The sequence below is a fragment of the Crocodylus siamensis genome, chromosome 12 (assembly GCF_052110815.1).
Source record: "Crocodylus siamensis isolate JL-2025a chromosome 12, ASM5211081v1, whole genome shotgun sequence".
NCBI classification, from domain to species: Eukaryota; Metazoa; Chordata; order Crocodylia; family Crocodylidae; genus Crocodylus; species Crocodylus siamensis.
Window position 1 is genome coordinate 31780469 of NC_143406.1, and position 23839 is coordinate 31804307.

The window sequence follows — 23839 nt, forward strand, 5'->3', positions numbered from 1 at the left end:
AGCACAGGGGCCTAACGCATGGTGCACACTGCATGTGGACTCATGCTGGACTGACCCTGTGCACTGACTCTGGGCTGATCTGAACTGGGCTGTGCCAGAAGCTGGAGTCGGGCTGGTCATACTGGGGTGAAATGGGGAATGTAGCGGCCCTGTGTGCCACTGGACTGTCTTTGTGTGGTGGCTCTGGTGCAGCCTGATCTGGTTCACAGACTGGCCTGGAGACCTTCATCTAGCCCACCAGGCCTGATGAGTTTGATACCCCTGCTTAATGTAATGTAATACAGGCAGTCCTCAGACTTACGACACAATTGGTTCCAGAAAACTGTGTCTTAAGTCGAAATGCAACTCGGAACAAATTTTCTCATAAGAAACAATGTTATAAATGGGGGATTGGTTCCCGAACCAAGGCCCGATACCCTATTTTTACCAAAAATACCCCAGAATTTTGTACTCGATCAATTATAGATAAGTAATATAGCTACATTAATGTCTTCATATTGTAAATAGCAATCAGATTGATTTGGAAGGACTTCTTTGAGGTGACTTTGCTGGACTTTTTGAAGGGCTTTAGGTTGGACTTTTTGAATGGTTCTTGGCTGGAGTCTTGGCTGCAGGTTTTTCTGGAGTCTCGTCTGCTTTCTTAAGGAAGTTTGGATAGATGTTCTCCAGGGAGATGGGTGATGCAGCGAGCTTGTTTGCTGGTGTGGCATCACATCGGATCAAGCGTTGTAAAGTTGAAACTGACGTCAGAAAGTTGAAACGGTGTCAATTTATAAACACAAGTGCAAAACGTTGTAACTCAAAACATTATAAGTCAAGGACTGCCTGTATAATCTTGATCATTTACGTTCTAATACCAGGATTTGTTTCCTGTAAGCGTGGCTTATCAGCTTCTCATGAGCCGAAATAAAGTTCTGTAATGAGACACATTCTGTACCAGAAGAAGTGACAAATCTTGCTATTGCAAATAGAAATTTTGCGTGGCAAATGTGGCAGCATCAGTATGTCCATGTTTCACTGCTGAGATCTCCATGTCAGCAGGCATGACTTCATTTCTTCTGTAACTGGGTTTGCAAGGATAGCAAGTCTCACAGTGGGTTCAGGGGTCAAAGGTTCTTCTTTTATTGAGAGGCACAACTGAAAGGAAATACAGGAGAATGGTTGGGTACTTTTAGATCCTGACTGCTGTCAGTTCACTGGGGATTTAAATATACAAGCAGAGCAATCTTCTCAGGGCAGTCAAAAGAGCAACTGGACAAAGGCTACTAATATTTGTCCTGCTGCAACAGAGCAAATAATGGCCTGTAGCCAGAGCATTGCAGCAAGCATGTAAGAGGTTGGCAAAGTTTAGATACAAAATTACTAAGTAGGAAGATTAGAATGGAAAAGGACAATACTCTAAGCCTTAGTTTGTTAAAACTGATGTCTCAAACCATGTATATGCACTCACTGAATTACATCACATAAAATTGACAAAAGATCTTTGTTCTTTATAGAAATATCTGGACTTTCCAGTGAACATGGAAAGAAAAATCATACTCTTCAAGCTCGCTGAGTTGAAGCGTAATCCCGAATGCACAATTGTAAAGCTAGAGGGAGCCTGTAAAAGTCAATAGAGTGAGGGCTGTTTAGGGTGGCTTTTTTCTGGTGTAACGGGTTAGAATCTGGACTCCAACCATACAGGCCCCACATTATGTGGCATCAGAAGGGTTTATTTGAGGGGAAAAAATGCAGTTTTAGCAGCAGTGTAAAAAACCACACAAATCAGCAAACAATAATCCAGAATATAGTCTAGAAATGCTAAAATCTATGGTATGGTGTCGCAGGGTCCCCCAGGAGGGTGCTTGTGTGGGATCTCCTAGCAATCCTGTGCCTTAACAAAGAGTTAAGCCTCTGTACCCAAACCAGCACATATAGCCATGGGGTTGTTCACCCTGCCCTGTCCATTACCATTGCTTATCTCTGTCTCCTCCCTCTGGGGCATCTCCTTGAAAGGGTGATTACCAAACCCACCTGAAGCAGCAACATAGCTATTCAAGTCTTTATAGATGCATGTGTCTCTTGTCAAGTAGGTCAGTAGCTCTGGCTTTACTGTCTGTCTCTTTTTTTCCCCTCTGTATAAATTAGCCACGGGAAATTGAGGTACACAGCATTACTACAACATAAACCTACTTAACACAGAAATAGTAAAATGCATAATGATGCAGATGGCTTATAAGGAATTTTAGAAATGTAAGACAACTTAATGTCACAAAGAGATATTCTTGCTATTGTTTTCCTCTAGTGTGTTTCAGGATATGGTTTACCTGAAACTAGTTACATTTTCTATACTACAAAGCATTCATGTGAGGGGCTTTTCTCCTGTATCGGAGAGATTTTTAGTATCTGCTTTCTTCTTTCCCAAGGGAAAGCTGCATTTTTTACTGCCTTGACTTTTACTGTAGTCCTAATGATAATAGAATCAATGTTGAATAACATGGGTCCCCATACCAATGATGACAAAAATATGGATGATCTGTTTCAGAACAAATACATGAATATTATTTTAATTCAGTGAAGTATTGTTCAGTCATTGATTTAAGCTTCTATTTCTAATTGATTTATTTGTCCATCTATCAGATGGCCTGCCAGATCCCACAAAGCTTGATGCTAAAGCAAATGCTCTTAAAAGGATTTAAGAAACCTGAGAGTCGGTAGAAGTAGTGGTACTTGGTCCTTTCATACCAGTAAGGTAACTTATGTGCAATTTGAGGACAGAGTTGCAATACTAAGTACTTTGGCTTATGAAGTGTGAAGAAAATAGAGGAGATGCAGAAGCTGAGAACACGGGGAGAAGATGAGCACCGCATCACTTTAATGGTAAGATTTAAAAGAAAAAGTTCTGATAGGTCAGGTGAAGGAACTATGATTCAGGAAAAAGGAAAGAAAAAAATTACTCCATCAACCAACCTCCATAATTACCAAGGCTCTGTCGCTCTTTACCACTATCCTCATAAAATTCATTGCCAGTTAGTAAGTGGAAAAATGGTGAGCTGTACTTCTTGGGCTACTGTGTGAGATGGCCACTGACAAATGCCCAGGTAAAGGCACAATGGGATCTGATTTGTGATCTCAACAATAGTGCCTCCTGCTATGCCACACATGCATGACAGGAGTTGCAGTTGCAGGATTGGGGATCAGATCCTAATCATGCCCTACTGCACATGAACAGGGAGCTGACCCCAGGCTCCCCCTGCTTTGCCAGCAAGTAGTAAGCAGGTATTTGGTGTACCCAGCTGTGGGCGTTCAGTCATCTTGAAGGGCTCCAGTGTGTTCCTGTGGCTGGGAGTGCCAGTCTGGTGATAGGCACTCCCAGCCTTGGGACCACATTGGAGCCCTTCAGGACTCCACTGCACTCCCAGGGCTGGGAAGGGAAGGGAGTGCTGGACACACATTCAGTTTAAGGTGCAAGGGAACCAGCCACAAAGCTATTACACATATTTTGTATGATGATAACCAGGGATCTGGGTTTTCCATCTGCTATGGAAAAATGCAGTAAAACCCAGATTTTTTCATTTTATGGAGGAAAAAAACAAATTTCTCATTTTAATGAGAGAAACCTGGATTTTTCTTCTTTAAAGGAGAAAAATGTGGGAAATGCTGGGTTTCTCCTTGTAGGTTTGCAGAGTTCCAGCCTGCGAGGGGCTGGGGGGAGCCGGAGGAGGGCGATCAGGCACGGGGTGCCATGTACGTGTGGGCACGTACACATGCACATGGCCTCTAGGGAGCCTGGAGAACAGCTCCCTGCGGGTATTTTTTTTTTTTTTGTGGGGGGGGCATGGCTGGATTGAGGCCCCAGTAGTGATGGAGGGAGGGAGGGAGGGAGCTGGGCAGGGCTGGCACACAGCTCAGGTGCGGAGTGGGATGGAGCCGTGGGTGACTCATCCAGGGAGCAGCAGGAGTGGGAGAGGGGAGGATTTTTAAACAGAGAAAACCAGGATCCCTGGTGATAACTGTGGTTATTCCCTGTTTTAGCATGTTATTAATTGCATGAATATATGGTTGGGTTACTATTTAAGATGTAATTAACTGGTTAATCATGTCTTAAGTGTAATATTTAACTTCAGAGGCTGTGACACAAATTGCTATGCATTGGACATCATTTAATAAATCTACAATTTCAACTGAAAACCAGGTTTTGGCTTCTGGAGCAGAACCTCAGGTGCCAACCAGTTTTACTGGCCTGCTGTTCACATCGTTATACCTTTGTGAACATCGCAGCAGTGTTTTTAAGTTAATTTGGTGAATTCAACTTTACCTGTTATTTGATGGAAACAACATTAAAAGAATTAAAACAGAAAAATAAATAAAGGTAAAATAGAATTCAGAGCCTGGAGATAATGATTTAATGTGATCCTGGAATTACTTGGAGAGGTTTTAAAGGCTGTTTTTATAAAACAAAAAAAAAAAAAAAAAAAACACAAAACACAGCTACATAAGCACTTATTCTGCTTCACATGTAAGTCTAGTTTATCTAGGACGGGGGTTAGACTGTTTACCAGACCTTTGATTTCACATCCACTCCTGAATGCTTAGAAAAAAATGTACTTTTTCTCAAACAAAAGAACATTCTTTGGGCTGATGCCGCCTGACATGATCCTTCTGTGCGCTTGCTCTGGTCAGGTAAGTGACAAGAGTTGATCTAATGATCACCGAAAGCAAGAGCTCGTGCCGCTTTCTGGTTCTTATGTCTCATTATTTACTTCAAGTACCCAGAGTTTACTGAGGACAGTGTCTGATTCTCTTCCTAAATTAACATGTCTAGGCAGTGTGCAAGAGGCCCCCCCTCTAGATAAGCAACCTGTATGGGGCATGTTCCCCAGTGTCTGGTCTTGAATAATGGGTGTTTTTGTTAGGTGAACCAAGTTTGCAATCCTGCAGTTAAGCTCCTTTACCTTTAGGAATATATTTTGATTGATTAAATTAATATACAAATGGTCTCTTCTGGTGCTATTTTGTTCCTTTGCAAAAAGCATGATTTAGAGAACGAGTGGCTAGAAATATTGCCTGAGTTTGATGACATATTTGAAATTTAATATTAAAAAAATGTGAGGGTTATAGAATATAGTCTAGATTCCACTTCCTTGAAAACTGCATTGTTTGGGTATTATATCACTAATATGTGATGAGACAAACGTGGGCCTTGTTCTGTAAGGCATTACACGTCTGCCCTCAAATCATCCTGAAGACAGAAACCTGTTGCATGTAATATGAATAACACAGCTGGTTTGGCTCTGCTAGTAGAGTTAATTGGCCTGCCTACAGTACGGCACTATGGTGGCTACACTGCTGGTTTAGGAGTGAGTCAACATAACAGAACAGTATAGAGTGATCCTTAAGCTGTGTCTGGATGGTGGAAAGTAGCGCTGTGCAGAAATACTTGTACTTCCTCCTGAAACAAGCAGTCGTGGTGTGTCAGCCTGGAACATCATAAAGCATCCAAAAATCTAACAGTATTTCTCTCTGCCTATTATAATTCAGAATGATCTTTTTAAGTTAAGTAGACACCACCAAATATCAGTTCACCTGGGAAATAGAATGGTTAAGACATTCACTAAGCTACTAGCCAGAGTCCTACATAAAAGCATTTTGCCTTAAGAGCCAGTGTAGAAAACTGAAGTTAAATTTCTAAATTAATCTTTGAGTGGGAACTGTGACTGGGGTGTACTAATGCTCCTTTTGGGACTAAAGCCAGTGGTTCCTGGCTAGAGGGTCTTGCCGCTCTGCTAAGGGTCAGACCTCTGGCACGCAGCAGGTTACCCCAAGTGGGGCCGGGGAGGTTGGGACCAGCACTCTGCAACAGCCTTACCTGGGATCCTGGGGGCCTCTTAGGGCTGCAGCAGTGGCGATCCTGCTGCTTGGAGCCTGGCCAGCAGCTGGAGAGTGACTCCAGCTGATCAGGCTCCAGTTCTGGGCAGCATGCGCTGCCCGTGCATGTGCCACTCCACTTTTGTTTTGAATTTCCTGGTGTCAAACCCCATCCTCATACTGCTACCTTGCAGCATGGAGAACAGCTAAATGTGCGGTATGTGGTGCCACAGCTAAAGGTTAACATTTTAAAGGGATTTATTTAAGTACAACAATATGTTGTTTTTAAATGGACAATTTGCAATCTTGTCTAGGTCTATAGAAAATGGTAAAAAACAGTGATATTCTGTTTCTCCAGTATAAGGTGCAACCTCCTTCTTGCCCTTTTCACAGTTGCTAAGACAGAAAGACAATAGTAAATAACCAAAAACTTGTTGCTGCTGTAATACATGAGATCCATGGGAATTTCACAGTTGGACTTAGATCCTATTACATTTCAATAAAATAGTGCATGACTGATTATCCAGAGTGAAATGTAGAAGATCCAGGGAACTACAAGCCAACCAGTTGGACCTCAATCCCTAGAAAGATCTTGGAAAAAAATCATCAAATAAATAATCAACAAGAGGCTAACAGAAGGCAACATTTTGAGATATATCAACATAGCTTTGTTGCAGGCAGAATTTGCCTGACCAACCTCATTTCCTTCTATGACCAGCTGATGCATCACCTGGACAAAGGAGAAGAGGTTGATGTCATATACTTAAATTAAACTAAGCCCACTGGGGGATGGGGGGACTACTGCCACTGCTGGCCTGCTGAGCAACCCTTGCAAAGCCAGCAGACGAAGGCACTTAAGGGAGCCCACCCCTGCCCCAGCCCTGGCACAGTCTGTGGGCAAGGCAAGAGCCCCCAAGAGGACACTTTCCTGCCTGTACACTAATGCCAGGAGCCTGGGCAACAAGCAGGAGGAGCTCATCCTCCTGCTCAGTGCAAAGAATTATGACGTCATTGGGATAACGGAGACCTGGTGGGACTCCACCCATGACTGGACCACGGGGATAGAGGGCTATACCCTGTACAGGAGGGATCGTGTTGACAAAAGGGGCGGGGGTGTAGCTCTCTATGTGAAGGAAAGCTATATGTCCCTGCAAGCTGATGTTGGTGACCAGCATGGACAGCTAGAGACCCTCTGGGTAAAAATTCATGGGGAATACGGCACAAGGGACACAACGGTGGGAGCCTACTACAGACCTCCCGCTCAAAGTCCTGAGCTTGACCAGGAGTTCGCCCGGGAACTGACTGAGGCCGCTTGCTCCAGGACCTTGGTTGTCATGGGTGACTTCAATTACCCGGATATCTTGTGGGAAGATCACTCAGCAAAATCCGAGCGGTCGCAAAACTTTCTCTCGTGCGTGGATGACCTCTACCTGACTCAAGAAGTCTATGGGCCAACGAGAGGCAAAGCGCTGCTCAACCTGGTACTGGCTACGGGGGACGACCTAATCGGCAACCTAGTGATCGATGGGAAGCTGGGTGACAGCGACCACGAGCTGATCACCTTCACCATCCGCCGTAAAGCTGGCAAGTCAGTCAGCAACACAGAAGTCCTTGACTTCAGAGAAGCCGACTTTGACAAGCTCAAGAGGCTTGTCGGTCAGGCCCTCGGGGACCATGACCCCAGGGAGATGGGAGTTCAAGAAGAGTGGTTGCTTCTCAAGGAAGCGATCCTCAATGCACAAGCGAAATCTATTCCAACACAGAGGAAAGGCAGCAAGAAGGCACAGAAGCCCTCCTGGCTCTCTAGGGACCTAGCGGACTTCCTGCGGCTAAAAAGGGAAGCCTACAAAGGATGGAGGATGGGATTCACCTCCAAGGAGGATTATTCTGCACTGGTCCGGTCCTGCAGGGAGCAAACCAGGAAAGCCAAGGCTGCAACTGAACTCCAACTAGCTTCAAGCATCAAGGACAACAAAAAGTCCTTTTTCAGATATGTGGGGAGCCGGAGGAAAAGCAAGGGCAACGTTGGACCCCTGCTAAACCAGATGGGTCAACTGACAACTGACGCCCAGGAAAAAGCCAACCTATTAAATAGGTACTTTGTGTCAGTCTTTCATCAGTCCCATGGGACGCCCATGCCTGCTATGGGACAGGGAGATCCGGGTGATGGGGATCCCCTACCCTCCATAAATGCTGACCTCGTGAAGGAACATCTTGAGAAGCTGGATACCTTCAAGTCAGCCGGCCCTGACAATCTGCACCCCAGGGTACTCAAGAAGCTGGCAAGTGTCATAGCCCAGCCTCTGGCACGGATCTTTGAAAACTCCTGGCGCTCTGGTGTAGTGCCCGAAGACTGGAAGAAGGCCAATGTGGTGCCAATCTTCAAAAAAGGGAGGAGAGTGGATCCGGCTAACTACAGGCCCATTAGCCTGACTTCTATCCTGGGAAAGATCTTAGAAAAGTTTATTAAGGAGGCCATCCTTGAGGGACTGGCCCAGGCTAACATTCTAAGGGATAGCTGGCACGGGTTTGTTGCGGGTAGGTCTTGTTTGACCAATCTCATTTCCTTCTACAACCAGGTGACCTATCACCTGGACGAGGGAGAAGAGATTGATGTCATATATCTTGACTTCAAAAAAGCTTTTGATCTGGTATCCCATGATCACCTCTTGGCCAAAGTGGCCAATTGCGGCCTTGGCTCCACCATGATCCGCTGGCTGGGAAATTGGCTCCGTGGTCGGTCACTCATTGTGGTGCCCTGTGACCAGTGGGGTCCCTCAAGGCTCTGTCCTGGGACCCATACTGTTCAACATCTTCATTAATGATGTGGACATTGGAGTCAGGAGTGGACTGGCCAAGTTCACTGATGACACCAAACTTTGGGGCAAAGCATCCACACCAGAAGATAGGCGGGTGATCCAGGCTGACCTGGACAAGCTCAGCAAATGGGCAGATGAGAACCTGATGGTGTTTAACACTGAAAAATGCTAGGTTCTCCACCTTGGGAGGAAAAACCTGCAGCATCCTTATAGGCTTGGCAGTGCTACGTTGGATAATACTACAGAAGAAAGAGATTTGGGTGTCGTCATTGACCACAAGATGAACATGAGCCTGCAATGCGATGCTGCGGCTAGTAAAGCGACCAAAACACTGGCTTGCATCCATAGATGCTTCTCGAGCAAATCCCGGGACGTCATTCTCCCCTTGTACTCGGCCTTGGTGAGGCCGCAGCTGGAGTACTGCGTCCAGTTTTGGGCTCCACAATTCAAAAAGGATATGGAGAAGCTTGAGAGAGTCCAGAGGAGAGCCACGCGCATGATCAGAGGTCAGGAAAACAGATCTTACGATGATAGGCTGAGAGACATGAGACTCTTTAGCCTGGAAAAGCACAGGCTCAGGGGTGATCTGATGACCACCTATAAGTTTATCAGGGGTGACCACCAGGATCTGGGGGAACATTTGTTCACCAGAGCGCCCCAAGGGATGACGAGGTGGAATAGTCACAAACTCCTGCAAGACCGTTTCAGGCTGGACATAAGGAAGAATTTCTTTACTGTCCAAGCCCCCAAGGTCTGGAACAGTCTTCCAGCGGAGGTGGTTCAAGCACCTACATTGAACACCTTCAAGAGTAAATTGGATGCTTATCTTGCTGGGATCCTATGACCCCAGCTGACTTCCTGCCCTTTGGGCAGGGGGCTGGACTCGATGATCTCCCGAGGTTCCTTCCAGCCCTGATGTCTATGAAATCTATGCAATTTAGGTTTCAAAAAAGCCTTTGATTTGGTCTCCTATGATGTCCTCATGGTAAAATTGGGGAACTGTAGCCTTGATAACCTTATGGACTGATGGCTGGGGAACTGGCTGTGGTCAGAACCAGAGCGTGATAGTCGATGGAACAGAGTCAACGTGGCACATGGTGACCAGTGGCACCCCTAGGGCTCAGTACTCAGATCAGTACTCCTTTAATACATTCATAAATGATCTGGATTTGGGTGTCAGAAGTAGACTGGCTAAGTTTGTGGATAACACCAAATTATGGGGAAGTGCAGTCACTTCCAAAGGATAGGCTAGCGATTCAGGCTGACCTGGACAGGCTTGCAAGGTGCGCAGATCAAAACCTGATGACAGAGAAATGCAAGGTACTCCACATTGGGAGAAACGCCCCCCAACATCATACTTATAGGCTTGGCAGTGCTACACTCACTAGCACCACAACTGACAGAGACTTGGGGGTCATGACTGACCACAAGATGAGCATAAGCCACCAGTGCAATGCCACAGCCGGCAAAGCGAATAAAACTCTGGCTTGCAGCTACTGATGCATCTGAAGCAGGACTCAAGAACTCATCCTCCCACTTTATTCAGCCTTGGTGAGGCTGCAGCTGGAGTACTGCATCCAATTCTGGGCTCTACACTTTAGAAAGGACGTGGAGAAGCTTGAGAGAGTCCAGAGAGCCATGTGCATGATTAGCGGTCAGGAGAAGAGGCTTTATGAGCCAAGGCTGAGAGGCATGGAACTCTTCAGCCTGTAGAAGTGAAGGCTCAGAGGTGACGTGGTGGCAGCCTATAAGTACATAAGGGGTGTGCATCAGGAACTGGGAGAATGTCTGTTCACCAGTGTCACGCCCTGATGACCGGTGCACCCTTGACCTGTGAGCCTGGGGCGGCATGACCGGCTTGGCGGGAAGGAGGATTTATGACCGGACAGGTGGGTGTTAACGGCAAGCAGGAGTCAGATGATTTAAAGCGTAATGGTTACACAGAAAGTTTATTTTACTTACGCTACTGATGTGATGCAGTGTAGGCAGAGGAGTTGATTTATTCAGTTACAGCATGCAGATATCATGTTACCCAGCATTTACAGGGTGGGTAAGAGAGTTGCTTGTTACAGATTCCGAGCGATTCACATAAGCCGTTGCAGTCTGCAGATTACCGAGAGCTCTTGATAAGAAAGATAACGAGGGAGATAATCGAGCGGGCAAGGACGGAGTTACGCCGAGATAAAGATTGGAGGTGGGGAGATGTTTGTAAGAGGCCACTTTACAAACTATGTGTCCTGGGTGTGTGTGTGTGGAGAGTTCTCCGCTTTGGGCGGAAGCTCTTTCAAAGTTATACTTGGCCAGGTGGCCAATTACTGCATGCCAGGCATGGATAATTAACGAGTTGGCACTTGTGCTCTCTTTGTTTGCTCAGGTTTCAGAAAAAAGGGGGGTTATTTTTCACTTGGGTGGTACTGGTCCTGTTTGGTCACAGGAGGGCGAGCATAGTACATTATTTAATTTTACAACTTCACTAAAGTCAGATAATTTGGAGTTTCATTTTTATCTGGTCACCATGGGTACCCATATCTTTCGTGCTGAGTTGTCAAGGTCAGTTTCTCTCTCTCGTATGGGAGCTCAAGTGATTTGAAATGAGGCACAGACATAGGTGTGTGCATGCAGCACTGTTACAAACTAGAGAATAATAGTGTGAGACTACAATTACAGAGTTTGTTGTGTTAGCTTCTGACCTTTTGCCATCTGACCTTTTGCCACCAGCATCTGAAATCAAAGACTTTGATCTTTGACAACCAGGACACCCCAAGGGAAGACAAGGTCTAATGGTCACAAACTGCTGGAACACTGTTTTAGATTGGACATAGGGAAAAACTTCTTTACCATCCAAGTCTCCAGACTCTGTAGTAGATTTCCCCCAGAAGTGGTGCAAGCACCTACTCTGGGTACCTTTAAGAAACACTTGGATGCTTGTTGGGGTGATCTGACTCCAGCTGACTTCCTGCCCCTTGGGCAGGGTGCTTAATTCGATGAACTTGAGAAGTCCCTTCCAGCCCTAACGTCTATGAAATCTATTAAACTAGTGCAGGTTCATGGAGGATGTGTTATGAACTGTGATAAGTATTTACTGCGTGTCAAATTCTCACAAACCTAGATGTTATTTACAGAGAATTTAACTTTTTTCCCCCAGAATAACATAAATATAGTGAGACCCCCCAAATGATAAATAAAAGGAACCTGAATCTAGTGTCTAATGCATAACATCACCTCTATAGTGTGCTCTCATTACACAGAGAAAGGGTGGGTTCAGGGAGAATTTCAGAACTTCTCAGTTTCCAGATGGTACAAGTGTACTTCATGTTTCAATACAGTGGTGATAGTTTTTTAGAAAAAAATGCAAGTTAAACAGACACATTCTTCTTTGTACTCCATGACGAATCAAAACAACATATTGCCTGATGTGGAGAAGATGCTTAGAATTAATTCTTTTTTGTCTAATTAGCTTCACAATACATGTCTCAGCATCTGCATGTGCTGGGTCATTACGATGGAGTAAACTAATTAACTCCATCCTATAATATTAATAAGTCACCAAGACTGGATCGCATTTACCTGTAAGTTCTGACGTTCTCGCAGGTGAAATTGCAGGACTGCGGGCAACAGTATGCAACACTGGGCGCAGATGGAAATGACATTTGTCACACAATAAGTGCTCTAAAGTTGTGCCCAAATAAAAGAGCATGGCTGTGAGCCCTCCAATCACACCGTAAATTAAATCTCATCGTATGAGGGTTCAAATGAAGATGCTCCTAAGCGGAGTGACTTCATTAATTTGTCTGCTGTGGCCTGGTCTGAGCTGCTGTCTCTGAATGGGAGGGGGAGAAAGCAGGGGATGGAGGTCCCTTCTGAGGGTCTGTCAGCCCCGCTGGAGTGATGAGGGGCAGGTGGATTGGAGCCCCTCACCTCAGGGGGGGGGCTCTAATCTACCCACCCATATGTACACAATGTTGGGGTCTGAACTAGCTGTACTGACTCAGAAAAGAGACTGTGGAGTCATTGTAGTCATTGCCAACCAGCGGTTGTGGGGTTGGGGGAAGTGCACAGGGGAAACTGCAAGAGTAGAGTTGCTGCCATGGAGTGCACTTCCCATATGAATTCTAGTGGTCCCTCTACTGATAGCTATTGAGTAGACCATCTGGAAATGTTTCCTCTAGCATCTCCAAACCAATAATGGTGGATACCAGGGAATCATAGAAAATAAGGGCTGGACTGGACCTCGAAAGATCACTGAGTCCAACTCCCCTGCTAGGGGCAGGAATGCTTTTGAGACCAAATGATCCCAGCAAGGTGGCTGTCTAGTCTCCTCTTGAAGACTTCCAAGGTTGGGGACTGCACCTCCTTGGGAAGTCTTTTACAGATTCTGGTTACCTGTACTGTAAAGAAGTTCTTCCTTATATCTAACCTGAAACCAGTTTATGGCCATTGCTCCATATCCTCCCCTGGGGCACCCTAGTGAATGCCAGCTCCTGATAGTCACCCCTTACATACTTATAGTTGGCCACCAAGTCCCCTCTCAATCTTCTCTTCCCCAGACTGAACAGGCCCAGATCCCTTAGTCTTTCCTCATAATGTTCGTTCTCCAGGCTTATTCATTCTTGTTGCCTTTCTTTGGACCTGTTCAAGATTCTCCATGTCGTCAAAGTGCAGTGCCTAGAACCGGACACACTACTCCAGTTGGGGTCTCACCATTGGTGAGTAGAGAGGAAGATCACTTCCTTAGTCCTGCTTGCAATGCATTGGCAAATGCATCCCAGGATGCTATTAGCTCTGTTGACTAGTGTTGCACTGGTGGCTCATGTTCATCCTGTCATCTACCATAACCCCGGGATCCCTTTCAGCCACCATGCAGGCCAGGGCATCTCTCACCGGTTACTTCTCCTCAGATGAAGTGCTCTGCATTTATCCTTATGAAAGGGAAGGTATTGAATAGGGGTTAGCTCAGTAAATACCTGTTCATTGTGCTGCCTCTATAGCATCTACCCCTGCCACTGTCAGGGACAGACTACTGGTCTAAATGGACCACTGGTTTGATCTAGTATGGCACTTACATTATTAATTAGGATTCTGGCTTTTAATTTTCTGTTTATTTCAGAGACACATAGAATCTACCTTTGTGCGAGCTGATGTAAATACACAGCCCCAAGTGTAAACTTAATCTTGGCGTGTACTGACATTGTCAGGTGTTACAAAAAAATGAACACACGTCAGTGTGAAAAAATTAGCAAAAAGTGTTTTTTTCCTGAATGAGCTTACCATTGAAAATGTATACAACAAGGGATGAAAAGTGCTGAATGTAGATTTTTTATTGCTGGTAGGCTTCTGGTATCTAGAATTATTTATTTTTAAGGAACCAGGTTAGTGAACATTAAGGCTAGGGATAGACATTATACATAAACTGGCATAAGTGATCAGAAACTGGTTCAAATCTATAACACAGCAGAGGTTCAGTGCATATAAATCACTTTCAAAATAGTGCAAAGATTGTATCAGCTCAGCCTTAGGCTTTTTGACAGTCTATACTTAGCCTAGAAGAGTGCCTCAAGGAGCAAAGAATAAAATTAAGGATAAGAATGAGGCTGATTTACTGACTCTTTTACACAAGACAACCATTGACTAAACCTTCTTAGGATCCTGGTTTATGCTTTTGTGAAAGCTACTAAATGTTGGATGCAGCAGTCACCTCCTGGAGGTAAAGGGAACCAGCTCTCTCTCTCGATTATGTCCTGAAGAAATGGTCACTGTGAGTATGGAACACGGACTGTTTTGTTCCACCGGAGGACACCTGCTGAGAGCTTCTCAGAGAGGCTGGCTATGAAGTTTGTTAAGCCCAGATCAGAATTTTAAACTACTAGAAATTAACAGCACAAAACAGGAAGGATTTTAATGCGTTTTCTCCACCGTAAAGTTTGTTTGTAAATAGTAGGACAACTGGTCCAGAGTAACTGGATTTCTCTAAAAATAAAAAATAATTATTTAGGAATTGAGTATGAAGCTACTGTCTCCTCACTTTGTAAAATCATGTTCAGTAAGGCAGTATTACTTTTTTTTTAAACACCGACTAAACATTAGGATGTTTGTACACCGTATTTATAAATCCCATTGGTTACATGAGATGGCAATTTGGCTGTGTTCTTTAAGACAATCTATTACTTTTCCTGTTGATGCATCATATAAGAAAACTGAATTTGACAAATCAGTCTCTACTACAGCATATGGTTTATGGCCTAAAGCAGTACATCCTCTTTTACTCATCTCCAAAAGCCCTAGGAGGAGGAGAGTACAATGCCTTCCTACTTAGACTGTACAATGAAGTAAGATTCCTGCATGTACAGGATGCTTTGTGTATTTACTTTCCAAGTGGTAAGGCTTTTATAGTTGACCTTTGACATGTATGTTTTCACCTTCTTTAGTTTTTGCAGGCAATTTTAGTTTACCTTTACTTTCTTGCCATTCACTGCAGATGCTGACAATTTCCCCCCTGCCCCATAGTTTCAGGTAAATGAAGCACATACACTAAGCATCTTCTCAAATGTAACATGACACTTGTCTTTGCAGGGGATCTCCGTCATGGACTTTTATTCTCATTCCTCTTGAGATTGAGGGGATCAATAAAAAAACAGTACACAAATCAGGACTGTGGTTATCTTGTTGAATATTACTAATGTCATATTAAGTTCTTTGTGGCTTTTTCTGATATTTCTCTCACAGTTTTAGTTGAACACAATAAATGTATGCGGTTTATCATTTTTTTTTATTTGAGACACAAATAGCAAAATACTGAGATATCAAACATTTCCTCAGTAGCTACAATATTGCCACTATGTACAAAAAATTTGATAAATGTACTACACATATAAAAATACAGTATGCATTACATATATACAGTACAATGTGCAAAACATATGGCATTCAAATATGGAATTGATTTCAGGGGTGCAAACAGCAAATACAAAGGCATCATGGTTTCTTATAGAAAGGCAATACATGAATGGATGCCCTGATTGCCATACTTTTTTTTACTGATGTAGCATGTAAATGAAGAGAGCTGTACAGACAGGTATCCATCTTCTTTTTTTCATTAAGTGAGATGCTAAGACATAATTTTGACCATGAAAATAAGAAGAGAAACACCAATGACTGTAAGCATTATTTTTACTGCAAGCAGTACAGTGAAGAAACAGCTATCTGAAAAGAAGCCTGTGTTTATTACCTAAAACAGTTGCTCAAACAGCAAAACAAATGTGTACTGTTATACATCAAAATCAACTTCAAAATATATACATCCTTAATTAAAAAAAAGATAATTTTAAACTGATAATACTTTTTGGGACTGAATTTTCTATGCTTCAAAATACAAAGTGCCTCCTTTGGCAATAAAAATGGCAATCCTTTGGTTCCTATTAAATAAAACATTGTATTAGTAGAACTTATTGAGACTATGTATCTTTTGAATATCTAAGCAGAATTCTTTACCCTCCCCCCCAAGGACATTATAGCGCTAGAGTCAAGGTACACTGATTTCCTGTTTTTCTCTGAAACTGCATACAAACGTTCAGTTTCTACTGGGAGAATTGCCTAGATCTTGGTAGAAAACAAAACTCTGCAGACATTTAAGCATTTTTTCCCCCAAGAGGTAAAATGGCTGTTTCTGGAGAAGAATAACCTGGGAACAACCAGAGTTAAATTGCTCTTGGAAGAGTTTCTCCCAAGAAACTCAAAGTCTCCACACTTTCTTCTGGCTTACCTCCTCTTGGGACTGTCTGTGGCTTTTCAACAGCAGCCACCTGCCACTTGACAGCCTGCCTCCTTCCTAGGCAGCAGGAGGACAGACTGCCAATTTAGGGGCTCCCCTAAGGGCAGGGGTGGCCCAGAGAGATCCCTGGCTGCAGACCTGGCCTGCAAAGCTATTTCTTCCAGCAGAAATATAGGTCAGTACACAGCCACAGTCAACATGACACCTGCTAGATTTCTAAAACTGCATTTATATACCAAATGCAAGGTTTTTGTAATTCAATCAGACACTGCAGAATAAAAGAAGTGTCTTCTTTCAGGAATCAAATTGTACTGACAGGTGTTTTAACAAAAATATTTGGTAGGATTTTCTTTTCCCTAATTTTTCAGGTCAAACTATTTTAAGAACTTTATAAGAGTTCAGATGATATTCCTATACTAGAAATACATAACAAATAGAATAAAAGCATTTATAAAACAGCTGCATGCTCTACATTCCTGTATAGATTTTTTTTTATTTGTGTCATATGTTAAAATAATGGCAGGAAAATATGCAACCATACTTTGTTTAAAGGCTGCTGGATTGCAATTTAAAGATTTAAGAGTAGTGCAGTGTGTTTCGACATTAAGGGTTCATTATTCAGAATTCTGTAGAACTAATTTTTCTTTCCAGTTTTAATAGAATTTGCTTAAAGAGTTTAAAAATACAATGATTCTATCCAAATAAAAATGATTCTTTACAACAGTCAGGTAGCTTTACTGCATTTTTACTACATAATGCCCTTCCAGTTAAAAGTATTCTGTGATTTGCATTTTACTTGTTTTATGACCCTTAGAGAAGTCAAACAGCTTGCTCTGGGTTATGATATTGCCTATCAACTACAAGTTTCAGATGGCTAAATGTGTTAACTAAGCAACATATGGATATTTTCTCTTGGAATTTTGTACACCTGTTTACCTTACAGCTACTCAAACGGGTGACCCAACAATGTTTCAAATAACTTTTGAAAAAGACATCAACATAGAATAGAAAATTCCTCCTAAATGCTAAAGCCTAATTTCACAAACTCACATTTATGCAAGCTCAGATTGCAGAATTCGGTCCTAGGGTTGATTGAAAAAAAATCTACCATAAATTTTGCTCTTCAGAAAGCCTGTTAAATTTATGACAAATATAAAGAACCATCAATAGTGTTCTAGAAAAAAATGCATGTAAACTTACATGCCTCAACAAATGTTGAATGGCACTAAAAAGTGCAGAAGAAACACTGTTTCTGTGCTTAGTGACAAAAAGGTGGTGGTCTTTGTTTTGATAAGACCTTTCCCTTGGTTATAAAGTTACTATCCACTGACAGCAATTAAGCTACGTCTCTTAGTCTACTTCAGCCAGTACATGGCAAGTGTAGTACTAGTGCATTCCTTTCCAACTGTTTGCACGAGACATCATTCTGACTGTGGCAGTCACAAAACTGTACAGTTATATTAGAGTTTCAAGATGTATATATCCTATTTGTGTTACAAAAATGATCGTGTAAAAACATGCACAAAAAGAAAAATCTAAGCAAGAAAATCTTTTCACAATACCAGGTATACATGAATATGGCAAATATTGTAGCACATTTCAGAACATATGATCTAAAGCAAACCATTATATATGAGGTTTTATAATGCATGTAATTCTGAAACGTACAAAAAAATAATCATACCCCATACACTAAAATACTTGCATTTTTAGAACTTCACACTGATCCCTTTTGTGTGTGTATGTGTGTGTGTGCATTGACCAGGTTAGGGGAAAAACAGCTCTGTATTGGTACTGACAGATTTCAGAGCCTTGGGTACTTCTTCCACCTGCACTCAGATTCTTATGGGTTGGTTAGTAAACTATGTTGCCAGTGATACTTGTGTAGCAAGATACTACATAATATTGCCAGTTTTGAGCTATATTTACAGGCACATCAAAATGACAGTACAATTTCTCTCTGTGCTAGTCTGGCTAATTTTTTCCTCCAATAGAAAACTGATTTTAATTGAATTTTAACCCATCACATTTAAACAGAAAGCACAAACAAAAGGGGCCATTCTGTTACTATCATCTTTGGTCTGTCATTACATTTTTATACTGCACATTTTTAGTACAATATTTTACATAATACACTAACATACAATAGTGTAGAACAATATACATTTCATAGAGGTCCTCCTACCAGACCAAGAACCCACCTCTCTTGCAAGGTGTGAAAAGCCTCTAACTCCCACTGACTTCTGTAACAGCAGAGGGTATTCAGCACCTCACAGGATCAGCCCCAAGAGAGCATGGTCAAGTGGAAAGGTAAAAGATGAGGATATTTGTTCAGTCATGTTCACAAGAGTCCTACCATAGTTATCAATACTTAAAAACAGAACACCACATTAAAAGTGTACTCATGTGCATATATACCATAGCCAAGAAAATCAGAACTTAAGGCAGGCTGTCTCAATGCAATATTGCCCTTGAACATTGCTTACACAGATGTGGATGGCAATATCTATGCACAACAATGTAGGATAAGAATAATGTTCTTAACTTCAAACTAGCGTCCTTTTTCTTGTGGGACACCCCTAATACAAGACATTTTGACTTTAAAGGACATTTAGTTTAAAAGTAAACTGCAGTGTGACTTCATAACTGTGACTTCATTAAATGCCTGCAATTTTTTTTTTCAGATACAGGTGTAATTGTCATGAAACCAAACCAATCACACTGATCTGACAGGTCCCAATGTACATATGTTATTTAGGCCTGAAAGTCTGATGCAATCCTTTGTGAACACAATTTTGAAGAAGGAGAATGGACTATATCCTCAGTGTCTAATTCTGTAATATTTCGACAATATGGAATTCTGGAACTTGAATATCTAAAAGATGATATTTTAAAAGTTCATTTTGGTATGTGTTATTATGTTATTATTATAAAGTTAATAGCCACTTGGTTTTCACTAAGTCATCCCTGAAAATAATGACTTGGCAAATTTTATTTCTGAAACTGAAAAAACCCAAATTGTTTCTGAACTGAGACCAATTTTCATCCCAAATATTGCTTTTATATAGTCTTAAAAGAACTAATGGTTTTTGATGGCTATGTGGGAATAACACTAGCCACACCAGTACAGCTACACTGATTGTATGGAAACCAAAATACAGTGTTCCAGAATATATAACTCTCACTTACATCATTCTTTGTAGAATCTAACTCAGTTGAAGCTAACATGGAAATAGTCAAGAAGAATAATAAGCAAGTGAAGGACTGCTCATCTTTTACTACATGCCTGCGATGCAAATAATGTGCATTCCAGCTTGGTAAATTTGCATCTTCATTTAGCAGCGTTTACTTGTATATCTTGAGGCCTTCCTATTTTTCTCCTCTTCCGCAGTGTTGTTTTAGGATTGCTTTTGAACAGTTTCAACCAGGATTAGGTACTGGCAGATGAAGTTAAGTTGTCTACAATGTCATTATATCCTGTGCAATCTGGGGCTGATCCTGCAAACATACTGCACTTGATTGGATCATTTGTGCATAGGTGTGTGCAACATCAGAGCCCTAAAAAGCTTTACCAGAAACTCTTGTAGTAGGCTGAAAACAATATAATGTGCTGAGGTGATTCACTGAGATATTTTGATAGATGAATCTCTTTAGCAAATACTATCAAACAATGGGAGTGAAATTGGATGTTTACTATTAGAATACTAGAGTCCATTGGTTGGTATGCCTACTGCTACCCTTCCCCCACAGAAATAAATTGTACAAGCCACAACAATAAAAAGTATACAAATACCTGTCTGATATACACATTAAAACCATCTATTAAATCCAGAGTGGAAAATTCAGTGTTCTCAAAATACCTGGCCTTTTCTACAGTGGATTATTCACAATTACACTTAAAATATCCCTTAGGATGCAGTTATGTCCTCCCCTCAGTATTTAAAATTGAAATAGAGTGAGAAAAGAGTTTAAAAAGTCACAAAACAAACCAAATACAAAACAAACAAATTAAAGGACTAGATACAAGTGAAATTTCACTGAACCAGCCAGTGCTTTTAGTTGCCTTTGCCCTCACAATGCATCTTGCTCTTGGCTCAGGCTGTCCACAGGAACAATTAAGTGCAGTGATACCTTCCCTTCCCCCAATGTATGCTCTCTTTGTCCATACTGCAGAATAAAATCTGTCCTGTTTTTCTTGTTTCAGTTCTAACCAGTGGCCTCATGTTATGCAATCTGAACATGGCAAAGGTATTAATGCTAATTCTTACATATACATTTTTTATGCTTCACCTTGGCAGTACTTTTCATTAATAAAAATACAACCATCCCTTTTCTGATCTGTGTAGTATAACACTCAAATGCCCCTGACTTGCATTACTGAGAATCTAACCAATTCATGGTCATGTACTTCAACATTAGTGAAGGCTTCTCTTCGAGCATTTCTCCTTCCCATCATTCTGTGGTAATTTACTTTAATTGCAATCAGAATGATGTAATAATGAACCTACACTGTAAACAGATCTTTGAAAGTCACATTCTTATTGGCTGCACTTTTATACCTTAATCCCAGTGCAACTGTAGGTCTTGAGGATCTAGAAAGTCAGTGGAAAACATACTTGGGGCAGCAGAGCCAAGAGGAGTAAGCCCTGATGAGGAATTGGGCATGGTAATGTCTAACCACTCCATATTGTCTAAATTTGTGTCAGAAAGGTCAAGAGATAAACAGGAACTATTAGCAGTGAATTGAGGATCAGATGTTTCCATGGGTGACTGGGAGTGATCAAGCATGCTAGAGTGATTGAGCAGATCACTTTGAAGGTCTTCAATCAGAGAAAATGACTCTCTGTCTTCGCTGCTGCTTGTTAACTGAGGAATTTCATTACCGGGAGGCAAAGTTCCATCCAAGAGAGCTTCAAGTTGGTTTTCTAAACTGTTTGCCAGTTCTAAGGAGACAGGAGGTGCCATTTGCACTTGCGGTGGTGGACGAGATACTACTGTATTCACTGGCATTGTGGTGATATTAGCTGTAACTGGTCTCATTTTGGAAATTGGAGATGGTTCCTCCTTTATTGGAAGGGAAATTTCTGCAAAAAGGAAAGTTAAAATAAATCAGTACAGATCACCATGCATTCAAATATTAGTATTTATTTCTTTACAGCCTTTAGTCAAAGAGGCTATGCTTTTTACAGCACCTGAAACAATAAATAAATGCTCTCCGGGCAGGGACTGTCTTTTTGCTCTAAGTAGAAGGCAAGAAACACAGGGGTGTGGAATTCTGTTTCCCTTTCCGAGCATAAATGGCAGTTTCCTAGCTGCATACCTGGTTGTTTGGCCCTCCCTCTACAACCGCAGATGGTTAAGTGGCCAGCACAGCCTGGCTGCATACACACATAACTGAGCATTCGTCTGGAGAAAAGCTGGGGAGGGTAGTTTTATTCCTCACCAGCTAAGGGCATGTTCTAAGGAAGCAACAGGCCCAGGTCCCAGGGGGCTTCACCCCAAGGGGCTTTGAAACCGCATCTCTAACTTCCCAGTACAGTGCTGTAACCATCTGGACACAGGTTAGGTTTTATCCATTCTTTATCCAGGCTGTATTCTGGAAGCTCAGCCATGGCCCCTTGCATTTAATAGTCATTGGATAAAATGAATTAAGAGCAGTATAGCACTCTACTAGGAGCCGGGGGCCAGGGTAGAACCTATTCCCTTCTACAGCAACATTCATCTCACTGACCTACACGCTGTGTGATGCTTCAGAGCTTGCACCTGCAATCCCACACATGGGGCTATGAGTGCAGCCCTGTGCATGTGCTGCATGACGGAGAAACTTCCCTACACTTGGCATGTTAAAGTCTGTGCCCACAGCCGCTTACATGGGGTGGGAGGGAATGGACGGGCAGGACTGGGAGCAGCATCTGTGCCCTACACCTTCCCCAGACTGATCCCTGGCCTTGAAAGTGGGGACAGCAGGAAAGGGGGGCAATTGCAGGATAAATACTTGTACTGCTTCATTCCCAGAACAATTCCTCTAAAATTTCCACAGCTAGAAATGAACACGTACGCCCCCCACCCCAAGTTCCTCTTTTTCTTATCCTTTTTCTTCTTTTTTTGTTGTTGCTCATCCTCAACTTTTAGGATTTAATGTTGCAATTCTTCCTCAGTCAAGAAGCCTCAGGGAACTTAACATCACCAGTAGTATTGGGAAGGCCCATTATTACCTGAATAAGTGATTTGTACCTGTAATGGTCCAGGAAACATGCGAGGCGCAAGACTTTTTGTGGATGGTATCTTTTATTGGACCAACTGCATGGTTGGGATAAAGTTAGACAAGCTTTCAGGTATCACATGGAACAAAAGCTTGTGTAAAACTTCACACTTTACTTCACAGGTGAGAATGACCCTCTTGATCCTGTTCTTTCATTCTGGTGAGTGGCGACTGGCTGCAGGTGGGGGGTGCACTGCCATGCTCAGGAGGTGCACGTGCTCCCAGGTGAACCCCCATTGCATCGCCTCGCCAATGCCCGTAGCGGCAGTGCCATGGCAGCGTGGGGCTGGGGTTTCCATGGAGACCAGCCCCAGTAGTGCTGTCAGGGGGGGAAGCTGCTCCAGACTGAAATCTTCCAGTGGAACTGGCATGACCCAGAGCTGGGACAGAGCCGTGATCCCCTGCCTGCACACCCTTGCCCAAGGCATGTGGGCAGCAGATCACAGCTCTGCCCCAGCTCTGGACCACGCTGTCCCTGCCAGCGCTGTGCTTTGTCTCGGCAACGAGAGCAACTCTCCATCCTGCTGCACACCCTGTCAGCGCTGCTGGGGTTGTGGAAACCCTGGCTGTGCACTGTCACGGTGCTGCCACTCCTGGGGTCTCCATGGAAACTGGCCACAGTGACAGGCAGGGGCTGCTGGGAAACAAAGTCCACTGTGGGCCTGATCTGGCCTGCAGGCTGGATTTTGCCCATCCCTGGTCTAGTCACTTGTCTCCTCGTTGCTCCCTAGATCTGATTACTCCTACACTGTGCAATTAATTTTTATTTTCTTTACTTAACCTTGCAATAGTGCTTTGAGAAGCAGAAATACTCTTATTTGAGAATGTGTCTCAAGAACCACCTAATAACCTACAAGCAGTTATTAGCAGTAGCTACTTTCTTCCTTCTGACAGCAATATAAAATGTTTCCCAGTAGGTACCGTACAAAATTTGTTCATGCAATTTTAAATAAAATTACTTTGATTTCTCCCTCCTTAATATACATGATGACGTGGAGACTGTTTCATATTTTTTTCTGTTTAAACTGCGCAGGATGTTAGCCATTAAATAATAAATATAGGCACATATTTTATGTTTCTTCAGTAGTTCAGGTTTTCATAATGTGATGTTATATTTATATCCTACAGTTGAAAATATTATTC

General features: G+C 42.7%; 1 protein-coding gene and 1 long non-coding RNA gene across 10 annotated transcripts in view; one reads left to right on the plus strand and one right to left on the minus strand.

Annotated features, from left to right (window-relative positions):
• Positions 1 to 23839, plus strand: part of LOC149854870 (uncharacterized) — a 109512-nt gene that overhangs the window by 15408 nt on the left and 70265 nt on the right. The window lies entirely within an intron of this gene.
• Positions 15395 to 23839, minus strand: part of MRTFB (myocardin related transcription factor B) — a 220742-nt gene continuing 212297 nt past the window's right edge. For all 9 annotated transcript variants that reach the window (XM_090023893.1, XM_090023891.1, XM_090023900.1 and 6 more), the window contains one exon: positions 15395 to 21518. In XM_090023893.1, the coding sequence (XP_089880019.1) occupies positions 20995 to 21518 (524 nt within the window). In that variant the 3' untranslated portion in view covers positions 15395 to 20994. The remainder of the gene's footprint in view (positions 21519 to 23839) is intronic.